General features: G+C 39.5%; 1 protein-coding gene across 1 annotated transcript; it reads right to left on the bottom strand.

Moving 5' to 3' along the window:
- Positions 1-7,778: 7,778 nt before the first annotated feature.
- Positions 7,779-15,340, bottom strand: LOC111948937 (serine/threonine-protein kinase pim-1-like). Its single transcript, XM_078933144.1, has 10 exons — positions 15,334-15,340; positions 15,166-15,288; positions 14,270-14,329; positions 14,083-14,165; positions 13,959-14,003; positions 13,669-13,875; positions 13,363-13,543; positions 13,016-13,189; positions 12,496-12,928; positions 7,779-12,284 (listed from the first exon to the last, which is right to left on the bottom strand). Exons 1-9 carry the CDS (start codon positions 15,338-15,340, stop codon positions 12,834-12,836), a joined length of 975 nt encoding a protein of 324 aa, XP_078789270.1. The 3' UTR covers positions 7,779-12,284; positions 12,496-12,833.
- Between the last annotated feature and the right edge of the window lie 1,445 nt (positions 15,341-16,785).

Raw genomic sequence — 16,785 nt, 5'->3', positions numbered from 1 at the left:
TGATGAGGAGGTGATGGGCAGGTTTGGTGTGAAGGAAAGGAATCTGGAGGGACAGATGGTGGTGGACTTTGCGAAGAGGATGGAAATGGCTGTAGTCAACACTTACTTCCAGAAGAGAGAGGAACATAGAGTGACATACAGAAGTGGAGGTAGGAGTACCCAGGTGGACTACATCCTATGTAGACGAGGTCATTTGAGAGAGGTTAATGACTGCAAAGTGGTGGTAGGAGAGAGTGTAGCCAGACAGCACCGCATGGTGGTGTGTAAGATGACTCTGGAGGCCAGGAAGAAGAAGAGAGGGAAAACAGAAAAGAAGACCAAGTGGTGGAAGCTACAGAATGAAGAAACTTGTGAGGAATTTAGGCAGAAGTTGAGACAGGTCCTGGGTGGTCAGGATGAGCTTCCAGAGGACTGGGAAACTACAGCAGAGATTATCAGGGAAACAGGTAGGAAGGTGCTAGGTGTGTCATCTGGAAAGAGGAAAGACGGTAAAGAGACTTGGTGGTGGAATGAGGAAGTACAGGAATGCGTCCAGAGGAAGAGGTTGGCTAAAAGGAAGTGGGATGTAGAAAGGACTGAGGAAGGTAGACAGGAGTACAAGGAAGCGCAGCATAGAGTGAAGAGAGAGGTGGCAAAGGCCAAACAGAAGGCTTACGATGAGCTATATGACAGGTTAGACACAAAGGAAGGAGAGAAGGACTTGTACAGGCTAGCCAGACAGAGAGACAGAGATGGGAAGGACGTGCAACAGATAAGGGTGATTAAGGACAGAGATGGAAAGGTGCTAACAACCCAGGAGAGTGTACAGAAAAGATGGAAGGAGTATTTTGAGGAGCTGATGAACGTGGAAAATGACAGGGAAAGAAGGGAGGAAGATGTGGTTGTTGTGGAGCAGGAAGTAGCAGAGATTGGAAAGGAGGAGGTTAGGAAGGCTCTGAAAAGGATGAAGAGCGGAAAGGCCGTTGGTCCTGATGACGTACCTGTGGAGGTATGGAAGTGCCTAGGAGAGACAGCAGTGGAATTTCTAACAAGGTTGTTCAATAGGATTTTAGAGAGTGAGAAGATGCCTGAGGAATGGAGGAGAAGCGTTCTGGTTCCGATCTTTAAGAACAAGGGTGACACGCAGAACTGCAGCAACTATAGAGGAATAAAGTTGATGAGCCACACAATGAAGCTGTGGGAAAGAGTAGTGGAAGCCAGGCTTAGGAAGAAGGTGGAGATCTGTGAGCAGCAGTATGGTTTCATGCCCCGTAAGAGCACCACTGATGCCATTTTTGCTTTGAGAATGTTGATGGAAAAGTACAGAGAAGGTCAGAAGGAGCTGCATTGTGTGTTCGTAGATTTAGAGAAGGCGTATGACAGGGTGCCGAGGGAGGAGCTGTGGTACTGTATGAGGTCGTCTGGAGTGGCAGAGAAGTATGTCAGAGTAGTTCAGGACATGTATGAGAGAAGTATGACGGTGGTGAGATGTGCTGTAGGTCAGACAGAGGAGTTCAAGGTGGAGGTGGGACTACACCAAGGATCAGCTTTGAGTCCTTTTTTGTTTGCTATGCTGATGGACAGGCTGACAGACGAGGTAAGACAGGAATCTCCCTGGACAATGATGTTTGCGGATGACATTGTAATTTGCAGTGAGAGTAGAGAGCAGGTGGAGGAACAGCTAGAGAGGTGGAGGTTTGCTCTGGAAAGAAGAGGTATGAAGGTCAGTCGTAGTAAGACAGAATACATGTGTCTGAACGAGAGGGATCAAGGTAGAAGCGTTAGGTTACAGGGGGCTGAGGTGAAGAAGGTGCAGGAGTTTAAGTACTTGGGGTCAACAGTTCAGTGTGATGGGGAGTGTGGAAAAGAGGTGAAGAGGCGAGTGCAGGCAGGTTGGAGCGGGTGGAGGAAAGTGTCAGGAGTGTTGTGTGACAGAAGAGTGTCAGCAAGACTCAAAGGAAAGGTGTACAAGACAGTGGTGAGACCAGCTCTGCTCTATGGGTTAGAGACGGTAGCAGTGAGACAGAGACAAGAGGCTGAGATGGAGGTAGCGGAGATGAAGATGTTGAGGTTCTCCTTAGGAGTGACCAGGTTAGACAGGATAAGGAACGAGTACATCAGAGGGACGGCTCATGTTGCCTGTGTTAGCGGCAAAGTCAGAGAAGCCAGACTGAGATGGTTTGGACATGTTCAGAGGAGGGATAGTGGATATATTGGTAGAAGGATGTTGGAGATGGAGCTGCCTGGCAGGAGGGCAAGAGGACGGCCAAAGAGGAGATATATGGATGTCTTAACAGAGGACATGAAGTTGGCTAATGTTAGGGTAGAAGATGTCCATGATAGAGTGAGGTGGAAAAGGATGATTCGCTGTGGCGACCCCTGATGGGAAAAGCCGAAAGAGAAAGAAGATGATGGGAAAACAAAGAAAACAATCAGCTATTACAACCAAAGATGTTTGAATTTTGTTTTAAGAGATGAAACTGGGCCCTGCGACCGACTGGCGACCTGTCCAGGATGTCCCCTGCCTTCGCCCATGAGTGGTCGGGATAGGCTCCAGCAGCCCTGTGATCCCAAAAAGTACAAAAACGGACTCAGAAGATGAATGAATGAATGAATGAATGAATGAATGAATGAATGAATGAATGAGATAAAGCTGGACTGCTTGAATGTCAGGAGCCAGTGAGGCTTTCCAGTTTAAATGTAGCAAAAAAAAACATTAGCCAATTTTTGCAGTTTTTTTGTTCTTTATTATTTTAGAACTTGAGCAGTAAAAGTAGTGGCAGCAGAATTGATCATGAAAATATAGACAAATACAGGATGTGGTGGTGTTTGTTTTAACTGATGAGCCTGTACTGGACACGGTCAAGTGCAGACAATTGAGAAGATTATTATTTTTGGTGAAATGCAGACAAGGACAGTCCTGTATGTTAAGAAAAATTGATTATTGAAATAACTTGAAAAGGAATAATGCTGGTAACTAACTGGAGCTTTACACATAATAGAACCATTTAAGGTCCACAAGACTGAAGGAAACCTCTCTGAATGTGGCTGCAACTGCAAAAGGAAAACGGACACAGATAGTTGTGTTAAATAAACAAATAGTGCATTAGCGCCAAATCATAACATCCACCTGTCAGAGTCAAAATGGACCTAATGGAGACGATCAAAGAGGACACCAAGACTGAAAGTAAATACTCAAAAACAAGGCAGGAATTCAGTACACTGAATGTTGACATGCTATAATGCTTTTGGGAGAATGTCTTTGGGATTTGTAGATGAGCACATCTATTCTATAGTTAGACAAAAAAAAACAGTGGGAAACACGGCGGAGGTTTGGTTGCGGTCTGGGGCTACTTTGCTGCATCTGACACAGGGTGTTAATTTCAGCTTAAATTTGTACAATGCCAGAATAAGAAGGTCTTGTGGAGTAAAATATGCTGCCTGGTGTCAGAAAGCTTGATCTCAGTTGCAAGTCATGTGAATATTTCAAATCTAGCTAATGAAGAAAATGTAACTGTACCCTAAAATTCTTAATTCCCTGTTTCCACAGCAAATCATCGGCCTCCATCTAATTATCTGGAATGAAGCAGTCTCTGTAATGCTCTCTTCAAAAAAATTTTTTTTTCATCAAAATATTTTTTAACCATATTTGGCTCCATTTACTCAAATTAAAACACAAAAATAGTGCTTAATTGTAAAATCTCAACATACAAAGATCAGCAGCAGAGATCTTACTGTTCTCTTATCAACTTTATAAATGAAGATTGAAGTTGAGATTTTGATGGGTTTTAATGACAGTTGCAGGTGATGCAGTGCCCCCTAATGGTAGCAAATCCACTAGCTGAATGCTGAAGATGCTGTTCAGTTTATTACAATGGAAGCACATGTGTCTAATAATTCAAAATAAGAGTCAATACCAGAAATGCTTCACATTTACAATAAAGCTGCGTTCGTTGACTCAAAAATAAAAGGAAAAATGAATCTGCCAAAAAGCTTTTCCTTTTTCTTCTTCAACTCATTCTGTCCCTTTGTGACACACTTAATTAAAATGATTAAGAAAATGGTATTTCACATTTTATTTTCAAAAAGTTCTCTAGTAAATATGTAGCAAAATTCAATTAAAATATCTAATTTGACAAGTAAAACAGACTGACTTTTCATTTTCACAAAGGAACTGCAGCATTGACTCAATAACATTCATTTCCAGTCAGCAGTTCCATGAAGGGGAGGCGAGGCGATGTACAAGAACCTTACTTTAACAAAAAGTTTAGTGTAGTTTATTTATTTAAAGCATGTTGCAAAAACAATAGACACATTGATGCAGTCACTGATAACAATAGTGAATCAAAAAGTCTCTATTTGACTGAATGATAAACTAAACTTTAAGTTTATTTACTAGGCATACTTGGGTATAAGTAAGTATAAGTAAAGTAAGTATAGTAGAGTGTCGGGATCATTTTTTCTTACCAGATTGGGACATTGGTGTTCTCCATCATGAACTTCCAGGGTTTGGAGGCATAGATGACCTCCCTGTTGACCTGGAGCCAGGCTCTAACGCCCCAAAGCCTCTCGTTGGGAAGGTAGTTGCCCCCAGGAGCACCAGATCCTACTGTCAAATGGACCTGAGAAGCTTCACTGCATTCAGACTCTAAATACTTCTTTAAAAATAAATGGAAAATGTTGTTTAGTTTTTCACTTTCTAGGTTGCATTTTTGAATCACTAATGGACCTGATGTGAATTTGGGTCAAACGCTATGAAGTGATTTAAAAACTAGCAGCAGTGCCATAATGTCAAGTCACAGTCAGACTGATTGTTTTTCTAGAATAAGTTTGAGTTTGGGTCCAGGTTTGGGTAGAATTTACCATCCCATTTAAATGTGTCATAATATTATTTAATGTAATAAGATTTTACTAAAGTATCTGGGTAATATGTCAGTACGGCATCAGATACAAATGTATGCTAGTGACTAAAGCAGGATGCAGCAACCAGGATTTCTCCAGCAGGACGACCTGATGAGGACATGAAGACCCCATAACATCTGCAGTAATTAGGGATGTTGATTCCAGAGATGCTGAGGGTGGAGGAGGACAAGATCTGGGGTGAAGTTCCTTCTTTCAATTGATGAATGACATTTTTCAGTTTGTCTTTAGTCTGGTCTTCATTTTCTTGTCCAAAAAGGTAGACAACCTGTCGGAAAAGGTCTAAACATCGTCTACAGTTATCTTTCAGGTTAGTAAAAGGAAGAAAAATCAGTAAAAAAATCAACAGAGAAGATCTAGGGTATACACACACACACACACATTGACACACAAACAAACATTGCTCACACATAGACAAGGGGGCAAAAAAGAATAATCAGCCACCAATAGTGCAAGATCTCCCACCTAACATATGAGAGATGTCTGTAATTTTCATCATAAAAACACTTCAACTAGGAGACCATAATACATTTATAATAAGATAAGTATAACTTTATATAGTTGAACAAATACTTTTTCCAGCATAGTTTCCAAATAAATTCTTAAAATGTCAGACTTAGTCTTTTTCTGACTTTTCTTTACTAATTTTTGTCTCCCCAGTTGATTTGAATCTATAATTAAAATAACATCTTTTTAAGTGGGATAATTTTTACAATTGGTGGCTGACTAAATGGCTGAATGTAAATGTAGGTTTTTGGATGGAATATTCTGAAGAATTTTTTTTTAATTATGTCCTTTGCTAGAAAAGAGATCTCGAGACAATAACCAATCATTAAACTAAACTCTTTTCGCCCCAATATACATACACTCAAAGAACTCACAAATACATTAACATGGACACAGACAAAAATATAAAATAAACATGAAGTTTCCTTATCTGTTTTACCACTAACCTGGTTTCCATGAGCTGAAGAAGGAAGTGAAATCCACTTTCTGTTCTTACAGACAGGATGACATCAGGGGCTGCACGGTGGAGCAGTGGTCAGCGCTTTTGGGTTTGAGTCCGGGCTGGGACTTCCTGAACTTTGCACGTTTTCCCCGTGCGTGTATGTTTGGGACTCTGATTTCTTCCCACAGTCCAACTCCTTGCTTCATAGGGTAATTGGTAACTCTCTAAATTGTCCCACGCTGTGCATGTGTGAGTGTGTGTAGAAGTGATTGTGTGCCCTGAGACAGACTGGCAACCTATTTATTTAGCTTTGTTTGTTTGTTCACCTTTTGTCTTATACCTTCAGCATCTTAAGTCTTCTATTTGCATGACACACACTTAGCTTTTTTCGAATATTGTTTTTGTTGGTAGTAATCTGACCAAAGCTAATGCTACAAATCTGAAAGTTGGATTTCTGCAAAACCTAAATGCTAAATAATGATTGTATTTTTTTTTCCAATTGGATATTGAAATAAAACCTTGCTCAAAAAGGCATACCTAACTAAATATCTAAAAAATTTGATAAATGTTTGCTCCTCTTTTTAATTGATGTTATACTTACAAACTGTTTTTAGGGGGAGGAGCTTTTTTTAGGGGGACAGAAGAGACATCTCCCACCCCTCCCCTTTTCGCCCTCCACCCCCCCCCCTCCTTATGGGGACGTCACTTCTTCCTTTTTCTCCTGTTTTTCTGTCCAGCAGCCGAGCAAACGGAACCTCAGAGCCTCTTCCGTTGGACGGATTTTGTTTTAAAATTTGGGGTTTTATTCTACGCTCCACAGGAAAATAAGGGGTCCATTTCTATTTGTGATTTAAATCTAAATTTTAGTTTCAGGATGTGATATTCTAAAAAAAACTTTTTTATTTTATTCTATCCTTTACTAGACAGAAAAGAGATCTCGAGATCAATAACAGATCGTTTGCCTCATAGCATAACAGCCTAACTCACATAAATGTTTATTGAAAGCAGAAAAAAATACAATTTTCAGCAAGTGCAATTGTAGCTTTAGGCAGATGTCAACATTTGGCTATAAATGACTGACAAATGTGCTATGAGGCTAACAAAAGATTTTATTTTTCTTAGGGGAAGGAGGGTTTTTGAAGGTGAGCCAGCAATTAGAAATTAATAAAAAAGAGACATGGCCCACCCCAACTCCTCCCCCTTTGGCCCTCCATCCCCCCCCCCCCCCCCCAATGGGGGCGTCACTTCTTCCTTTTTCTTCTGTTTTTCTGTCCAGCAGCCGAGCAAACTGACTCTTAGCCTCTTCTGTTGGACAGATTTTGTTTTAAATTTGGGATTCTCTTCTTTGCTCTATGTGGGATAAATTTGTATTAACGCCTTTTGTGCTTTAATCTAAATTTTAGTTTTATGATGGTATTCATTCTAAGGAAAGTTTTTGATTATGTCCTTTATCAGACAGCAGAGATCTCGATATCAATAACAAATCGTTAGCCTCATAGAATAATTGCCAATTCTTTTTGAATATTTTTAGAAAGATGGAAAAAAGACACTTTTCAGCAAGTGGAATGGTATCTTTAGGCAGATATCAACATTTGGCCAAAAAAATTACTTATGCTATGAGGCTAACAAAAGCTTTTTTGGGGGGGAAGGAGGGTTTCTAAAGGTGGGCCAGCAATTAGAAATTAATAAAAAAAGAGACATGACCCACCCCACCTTCTCCCCCTTTGGCCCACCACCACCCCCCTTATGGGGACGTCACTTCTTCCTTTTTCTCTTGTTTTCCATATAAAATAAAAAATCTGTCCAATACAAGAGGCTCTTAGGTTCAGTTTGCTTGGCTGATTTTGTTTTAAATTTGGGGTTTTATTCTACACTCAACAGGACAATCAGGGGTACATTTGTATTAACACCCTTTGTGCTTCAATCTAAATTTTTGTTTCCGGATGTGATATTCTAACGAAACCTTTTTTTTTTTTAATTATGTTCTTTACTAGACAGTAAAGAGATCTCAAGATCAATGACAGATCGTTAGCCTCAAAGCATAACTGCCTAACTCAGATTTGAATATTTTTAGAAAGTTGGAAAAAAGACACTTTTCAGCAAGTGCAATGGTATCTTTAGGCAGATATCAACATTTGGCCAAAAACATTACCTAAAAAATTACTTATACTATGAGGCTAACAAAAGCTTTTTTTTAGGGGAAAAAAGGTTTTTGAAGGTGGGCCGGGAATTAGAAATTAGTAAAAAAAGAGACATGGCCCACTCCCCACCTCCTCCCCCTTTGGCCCGCCACCACCCCCCTTATGGGGACGCCACTTCTTCCTTTTTTTTTCCGTTGTTCCAAATAAAATAAAAAAATCTGTCCAACACAAGAGGCTCAATTTGCTTGCTTTTGTTTAAAATCTGGGGTTTTACTCTACACTCTACAGGACAATCAGGGGTAAATTTGTATTAACACCCTTTGTGCTTTAATCTAAATTTTAGTTTTATGATGTTATTTATTTTTAGGAAAGTTTTTGATTATGTCCTTTATCAGACTGCAGACATCTCGAGTTTAATAACAAATCGTTAGCCTCATAGCATAATTACTAATTCTTTTTGAATATTTTTAGAAAGCTGGAAAAAAAGACACTTTTCAGCAAGTGGAATGGTATCTTTAGGCAGATATCAACATTTGGCAAAAAACATTGTTTTAAAAAATGACCTCTGCTATGGGGCTAACAAAAGTTTATTTTGTAGGAGAGGGACTTTTTTTTAAGGGGGGGGCACCAACTTACAGTTGACAGAAGAGGCGTTGAATCCCGGGTCAACTCGGTGGCTGATGGTGATGCCTGTGCCCCATGGCTGCTCGTCAATGGGCCCTTGGTGATGATCCGGGCTGGGCTTGCTGGTTGAGAGCTGTGCCTCGGTGATGGGCCCCGCCTCAGTAAAGGGCCGCGCCTCGATGAATGATCGCCCCTCAGGTGAAGAGCCATGAGGGGCTCAGTGACAGGCTGCGCCGGCTCGATGATTGGTGGTGCCCGGTTGGTGGTGTTGGTGGGCCGGACAGAGAGAAGAAATGGTGATGAACAGATGTTTTACATTTGAGGTTCACTTCTACACTCTTTAGGAAAACCATGTTTGTATAAACTTATTTTGTGCTTGAATTTTACTTTTATTTATTATTTGTAATTAGCTGTTTTTAAACTTTTCGTTTACTACTAAACTTGTTTTTAATCAGTCAGTACAAATGTATAAAGTTATTGTTGTGCCAAATCCTTTAAGCAAAACTTTTGGTAAATCAATCAAGCATAGGAAAGTGCAAATTAAATTTCTCTAGAGGTGTAAAGACTAAATGATTCTGCAAATCCAACACTTTTCAGCCTACAAATATGAATTATGCATCACTGCATAAAGCTTTGTGGGGTTTTTTCCAACAAAACATTCTTTGTTTTAAGCTTCATTAACATCCTCTGGCCCTAATTGCATGACTTAGCTTTTTCCAATAATACTTTTTGTTGGTAGCACTCTGAGCAGACCTTTTACTACAAATGTGTTACTAATGTTTATTGGATACTAAAATAAAATCTTGCTCAAAAAGGCATACCTAACTAAATATCCAAACGTAATAATGTAAACGCAATGTTTTGCTCTTGAAATACTGACTGAAGATTGACAGTTTTAACTGTTGGTTTGAGCTTTACTGAAATATTGTTTAGGGGAGGAGCTTTAGTGAAGGAAGGGTCAGGAATTTACAGACAGACTAGCCCCCTGATTGCTTTGCACTTCGTTTTATTTGATAACAAATATTTTTAGGGGGAGGAGCTTTTTTTGAAGGGAGGCATCAACCAGCAATTAACAGAAAAAGCGCCCCTCCCCCCCCATTGCCCCCCCAGGCCCCGTCAATTTTTCCTTTCCTCTTTCTGTCCTCTTTCCTCGTTTTCTTTCCAGCTTCTGAATATTTCATTTTGTTCTGTTTTTTTCCAATAATGTCCTTTATCAGAAAGGGAAGAGACGTTGAGATCAGTAACAAATGTTTTTTTAAGGGGGAGGAGCTTTGTTGAGGGGGGGCCAGCAACCACAAATTGACAGAGGAGGCATGGCCCCACCGCTACCTCCCCCTGGCCCGCCACCACCCCCCTTAAGGGGACGTCACTTTTTTTTTTCCTCTCTGTCCTCTCTCCTCTATTTCGTTCCAGCAGCCGAGCAAATGGATCTTAGAGCCTCTTGTTCTAGATGGATTTGGTCTTAAATTTGGGCTTCTCTTTTACAATCTAAGGGAAAATCTGGGGTATGTTTATACAAACACTCTCTTTTGTGTCTGAATCTAAATTTTAGTTTTAGAATTTGTTGTTTTGGTCTGATAATTGTTTTCAATTATGTCCTTGACCAGAAAGGGAAGAGATGTTGAGATCAATAACAAATATTATAAGGGGGAGGAGCTTTTTGAGGGGGGCCATCAACCAGCAATTGACAGAGGACACATGGCCCACCCACTACCCCCCCTAGCCCGCCACCACCCCCCTTAAGGGGACGTCACTTTTTTTTTCCTCTTTCTGTCCTTTTTCCTCATTTACTTTGGAATCTTAGAGCCTCTTGTTCTAGACACATTTTGTTTTAAATTTGGGGCTTTTTTCTACAATCTAAGGGAAAATCTGGGGTATATTTAAATGTACATGCCTTTTTGTGTTTGAATCTAAATTTTAGTTTTAGAATATTTTACTTTGGTCTGACAATGTTTTTTTCAAATATGTCCTTGACCAGAACAGAAAGAGGCATTGAGATTAATAACAAATATTTTAAGGGGGAGGAGCTTTACGTCACTCTTTTCCTTCCCTTTGTGTTTATGTTTTTCTGTCCAGCAGCTGAACTGAATCTGCGTTTCTTGTGTTGGACAGATTTTGTTTGACGTTTAGGATTCTACACTTTAATAGAAAATCAGGAGTATATTTGTGCAAAGTCCTCCTTTTTTCTTCCAATCTAAATTTTAACTTAAGTGTTTGATATTTTACCCCACCTCCTCCCCCTTTGCCCCCCCCTCCTTATGGGGACATTAATTAATTGATAATCATGCTAAGAGGCTAACGAGAGGTTTTTTTTCTGTTAGAGGGAGGAGTTTTTTTTTTAAGAGCAGTCCGAAACTTACGATTGGTGGAAGAGGCGCTGAATGCGGGGTCAGCTCGGTGGTGATGCCTGTTCTCCCTGGCTGCTTGTGGATCCTGCAAAATGAATGCAGTGATGCTCCAGTGACAAATGTGTCAGTTTAAAAACTACAAACACAAGGATTTGCAACTGAAAGAGCAAGTGATGCGACTGAAATAGAAACAATCGGAGGTTAAGTTTGAGCAGTGAAACTAAAACCAGTGAAAATGAAAAAAAGAAATTTTTGTTGAAAAGAAACAAGACTGCAAAATTAATGCAGTGATGCACAATCCATGGATGTAAATTGAAGGGTTGCATTTGGAGAAACATTTAGTCTATCCGCCACTGGAGACCTTTCTCTTGCAACTTCCTACTTTTGATTGATTTACCAAACATTGTACTTAACCTCGCATTAACACTCCTTGAATTATTGTAACTCTTTCACTGTTTATGCAATTAACGTGATTCCATTGGATTCTGAAAGCTCAGAAAGGCCAATCTGCGCATGAAATCCCTGTGACGCCTTAATTTATTTGTAATTTTGAAAAAAACATTTCAATTATATTTTGCTTTCAACTTTGCTGAATGAAGAAAAATTTTAAATGGAAGTTTTTGATATTTGCATCCATCAGCTTCCAGGGGATATTCAACACTTTAAAAGCTTTGCACATATTTTACCGTTTCATATCAGCACAAAGTTCCTTTTCTAAGCTTTCAGAATCCGTTGGAATTAGATTGTGGAAACAGTCAAAGAGTTGAGGTAATTCAAAAAGCAGGTTGTTTGCTTTCGCTGGTGACAGCTCCTCTGTTAAGGGATTAAAAGATCTGGCACAAATATAAATCCATACTAATGTAAACATCTACAATGTAATATTTTCCTTATGAAATATTGACTGAAAATCACGGTTTCATTTTTTGGTTTGCAATGAAACCGAACGCATAAATAAAATATTGTGATCAACTTTACTGAAGGAGGGACCAGTAATTTACAAAGACAGACTAAAAGAGATGGTGAGATCAATAACGAATCGTCAGCCTCATATTATAACTGCCTACGCCATATTTGAATGTTCTTAAAAAGTGGAAAAAAACACACTTTTTAGCAAGCAAAATGGCATTTTGTGGCAGAAATTAACATTTGACCAAAAAATGACATAGGCAATTATGCTATGAGGCAAACGAGTTTTACTTTTTGCTTTAGAGGGAGGAGCTTTTTTAAAGAGCCAGAAACTTACAATCAACAGAAGAGGCGCTGTATCCTGGCTCAGCTCAGTTGCTGGTGGTGATGCCTGTTCTCCATGGCTGGTTGTGGATCCTACAAAATTTAAACAATGATGCACAATGAATGTGTGTAGATAGAAGGGTTGCATTTGTAGAAAAAAACACTTTTTGGCAAGCAAAATGACGTTTTGTGTCAGATATCAATATCTGGCCACAAATGACTTGGGTAATTATGCAACTATGAGTCTAATAAAAGGGTTTTTTTTAGAGGGAGAAGCTTTTTTGAAGAGCGGCCATTTACTTACAATCAACAGACGAGGCGCTGCATCCTCAGGGGCTGGTGGTGATGCCTGTAACCCATAGCTGGTCGTCGATCCTGGGCCTTAGATGAGGGGCTGCACCTCGGTGAAGGGTTGTAAATATGACCCAACCGCTTTTAAAGGAGAAGCTGAGCAAGGACACCGGCGTACCAGACCTGTAAAGGCCATCGGCCGATGCCCCCCGAAACTTCCCCTTCAGGTAATGTATTTTTTATGTATTTATTTAGTTTTCTATTTTTTTTTTTTATAATTTTTTTATTTTATTTATTTATTATTATTTTTTTACATTTTTTATTTCTCCATCTCGTCATGACTGGGTGGTTTTATCCACTCAGCCATGGATGAAGAAGAAGATCTTCTAATGCTGGCCTGCAGTGTGGGAGTGAGGCCAGACATTTCTCCAGGAAGTCCTTGCAGTCTATGAAAAAGAAGAGTAAAAAGATGAAGCTGACAGATGCAGGGATCCATCCACTCAGTTAAGTTAAGATGTTTTGTTTTTTTTTACCTTTAGACAGCTCCGGGCGTGGCTTCAAGTCCTTCCAAAAAATTTTGTTTTGGCATGGAAAGGACGTTCGTGTAGAAGTTCGAATGTTACCCACCCCAACCTGCCACACCGTGGTGGGCCCGGCTGAATAGGAGCGGCAATGTGTGAATTCAGGGGGGTCTTGACACGTCGTTTCTAAAAAAAACACCCAAAAAAAATAAAACACATTTTAATCCCAATTTTATGTGACTTTCTGTCAGCTGTTCCCATCTTAGTTATTGGATCACTGTGTTACTACGCATCTGCCCCCCCCCCCCCCCCCCCCTGCAAATATAGTGCAAAACTGAAGCAAAAGGCTGATCACTCACTCCAGACATATTTGTGCATTGTGTCCCTCTTTGTGAAGCTGCTGAGGCCGAAATCAATAAGGCGGACACGCGGGACAGTGGAGCTGGTCTCCACCAGAATGTTCTCCATTTTGATATCCTGGTGGAAGATTTCCCTGTCTTCCAGCTCTTTAGCAGCTTTTACAAGCTGCTTCAGGATGATCTGAGGAAGACAGAAGATACAGAACACTCTGAGAAAAAACACACGGAAGAAGACCTCCTCCTCAGAGGGAGAAAAAGAAATTAAGGACCCACTGTCAGCAGGTGGTCATGTCTGAACCCGCCTACCTTGGTCTCATCTTCCTCCAGCATCGTTTTTTTGACTCTATAGTCGAATAGGCATTCGACTGGCGTGGGTCTCTCCATGACTAGGATCAAGTCGTCTTCCTGGTCATAGTGGTCAAGCAGTAACACAGCAGCTGTGGACCCCACCTCTCCATCAGCCGCCTTTTGCATTATCAGAACCTCTGTAGGTATCTGCTTGCCTTCATTATCCTGTAAAATGCCAGGAAAGATGAGGGTGAGAAGCTGCACAGGTGAGACTTCAGGTGAGCACCAGTGACTGCGGCTAAACCTACGGTTTGCCGTAAGACCTTGGATTGTGGTATGTATTTGATCGCAACCTGTAAGACACAAACAGAGCTTTGGTGAGCATTTCCCTCCTGATCTGCTCCATCAACAGCTTCTCTATGTCACACTTACTGGGAAGCGATCAGCAACGCGAAAGCCAGCATAAACGGACCCATAGCCTCCTTCTCCCAGCAGGGCCCGCTTCTCGTACTTTACTGCAGAGACACAGCAGATAAGTTCCATTATGACTGTGAGGAAAAGCTATTTCAACAGGATTTTAATTTTGTCCTACACTTATTTAGAAACCTGTTATTTTTACCTTCAAATTGGTTTTGGTTGCTTGTCTCGTCTTGTGCTTCTTCCTTTTCTCTGGAATCTTCTGAAAAGAGCAGACACACATTTGAGAAACTGTAAAGAAAAAGTAACTTAAGAATGAAAGGATTCCAATTTTTTTCTGAAGGCCAAAGATCAAAGCTTCTGTAAATTCATTAATGGTCACATTTTCCTCACAGTCAGAACAGCTTTAGAAGAGCTGCTAAAGGACTGCATGAAATTATTGCTTTAATTTCTTACTCTCTGTCAAACATTACTGAGTATTCACATTAAATCTTCTTTCTACTTTGATCTTTTCATTTAATGTTTAAAACAAAGTGACTTTTAAGTAACTATTTAAAGTTTAGGTAAAAACACAGAGACCCTAATGTTTTCTGTATTTGCCAAACCTTTGACAAAACATCTGTCATAAATGGAAATAACAGACAATCAACCTTACATTTCCTATTCATCACAGAATAGAAAATTATTTTATGCACAATTATTTTATTGTGCAAATTAAACAAAAATGAGGGGACTTTAAAAAATGTACACGAAAACAAAATATAGATTTTTATGACTTTTTTTTTGTCTTTTTAGGTTTATTTTTTAGAAAAATTCAGAAATTTTCTGTGTGAAAATAGTTTCAATGACAAACAGAGGTTTTCAGAAGATGAGCTCTAAAACATTTGGACATTTTCAATTTATCCTTTGATATATTTAACTAAACAACATATTTTTTTGCAAATGTTTCTCCAATTAATTTAAATAAAAATGCATTTGTTTTGCTTTTTTAAGTATCCTGCTGTTTGTTTAAGTTAAAACCAGCTTCTAAGGTCAAATACTGAGTGCAGTAATCAGTTTGCTATCACTGAGAAAAATCAAGTGTTAAAATCCTCTTACCGCCATCAGTGTCAACAGGGTGTAGAGTGCTGCTACGTGGAGAAAATCTCCTCCTTTTCTGTGCAGTCACCCCTTCAGGTGAGTACTGTAACTTTCTCTTTCTGGATGTCGCATTGAAAGGCTCTGCAAAAAAAGAAACAACAATAAGAACTGTTAGGAGACACAAACCTGGCATGTGTTCACTTAGGAGACGTCTGGGTCAAAAGAACAATTCACTACATTTTATTTTTCATGTTGACTGGACATTCACATAGCACTTTATTATTTATAAATCAGATAACCTTTATCATATCTGACTACTATTGTGCAATACTTGATTTATAACCCAATTATATTGATCAATATCAGGATTTTGCCAGAAAATTGTGTAGTAAACGTGAGTTAAAAACAATTAAAAGCCGGAGATTTTTCAAAGCCACACAGATCACTGTCGGGTCACTATTTGTCTGGGGGGTGGGGGGTGCTGACCCCGCACTATTCCCACACATGCAAAAAAACATTAGGAGAAATTGTTTTGAAACATCATTTTTTTCAGTTATAATAGCAAATTTTAGGCTTTCATTCAAAGTAATTCATCTTTTTGTCTTTACTTCACCCTGAACCAGTAACATCATGGAAGATGGAGTGGGTGGAGTTATTGATCACTGTGCACGTCAAACTATCAACAAATCCTAATTGTGATCCATCTTTATTGTCTAAAACGACAGGCACACTTTTACAAAGAAAACAAAAAAGGAGGCAGATGTTGATGATGATAGCAATGATCTCACTGGAATGCAATAACTAGTACTTAGAAGAATCAAAAGTGTTAAATTCATCTTACCGTTATTAGAGTCAAAGGGTTGGGGGGTGCTGCTACATGGAGAAAGCCTCCTCTGTTTCCCAGCAGTCACCCCTTAAGGTGAGTATTGTAACTTCCTCTTTCTGGATGTCGCATGGAAAAGCTCTGCAAAAAAAGCAACACAACATTGAGGAAAGTTAGGACACAAGCTTGAAGAAAGCTTTACTTAAGAGTCGTTTGGATCAAACAACAGGGGGAGGGGTGGAGTTATTGATCACTGTGCACATCAAACTATCAACAAATACTTATTTTGAAGCATCTTCATTGTCCAAAATGACTGGCATACTTTTACAAAGAAAACAATAAAGTAGGGAGATGTTGATGATGCTAGCTACATAGCAATGATCTCTCTGGAATGTAAAATAAAACAAAACTGGTAATATCAACAGTAGGTGAGTCAGTGCCTAAACCAGCATCATCTAATATGTGCTAAATATGCGATTTATGTCTTTGATTCATTTAGATCACCTTGATACTCAACATATCTATATTTGGCATTTGTAACGCTTTCTATCCAAAAATTGTACATTATAGACATTTTTATTACATGTCCTCACTTTAAATTTATTTATGCCATGGTCCGGGTGAATACTGGAATACTGCTTCATCATCTGGACAAAAACAACCTGTAAAAGGTGAACTGTCTCTCTGATCTGATGCTTTATTCAACCCATCGGCACGATCAGCATATATATATTGCTTTATATCGCGAATTATGACTGCAGCGGTAACGTGAAAACGTGCCGCACCACGTAACACACAGTCTTTTTTTTTTAAAA

This window comes from Oryzias latipes, chromosome 16, assembly GCF_053564925.1.
Source record: "Oryzias latipes strain Hd-rR chromosome 16, Olatipes_Hd-rR_3.1".
Classification (NCBI taxonomy): domain Eukaryota; kingdom Metazoa; phylum Chordata; class Actinopteri; order Beloniformes; family Adrianichthyidae; genus Oryzias; species Oryzias latipes.
The sequence above is the reverse complement of the archived record's forward strand: the minus strand, read 5'-3'. Positions and strand labels throughout refer to the sequence as shown.

Bases quoted from the DNA above. Each gene is read 5' to 3' on its own strand.
- LOC111948937 (XM_078933144.1), bottom strand. The intron at 14,004-14,082 runs GTAAGTGTGACA...TGTGTCTTACAG, and splicing joins GCGTTGCTGATCGCTTCCCA to GTTGCGATCAAATACATACC. The intron at 13,544-13,668 runs GTAGGCGGGTTC...TGTCTTCCTCAG, and splicing joins TGGAGGAAGATGAGACCAAG to ATCATCCTGAAGCAGCTTGT.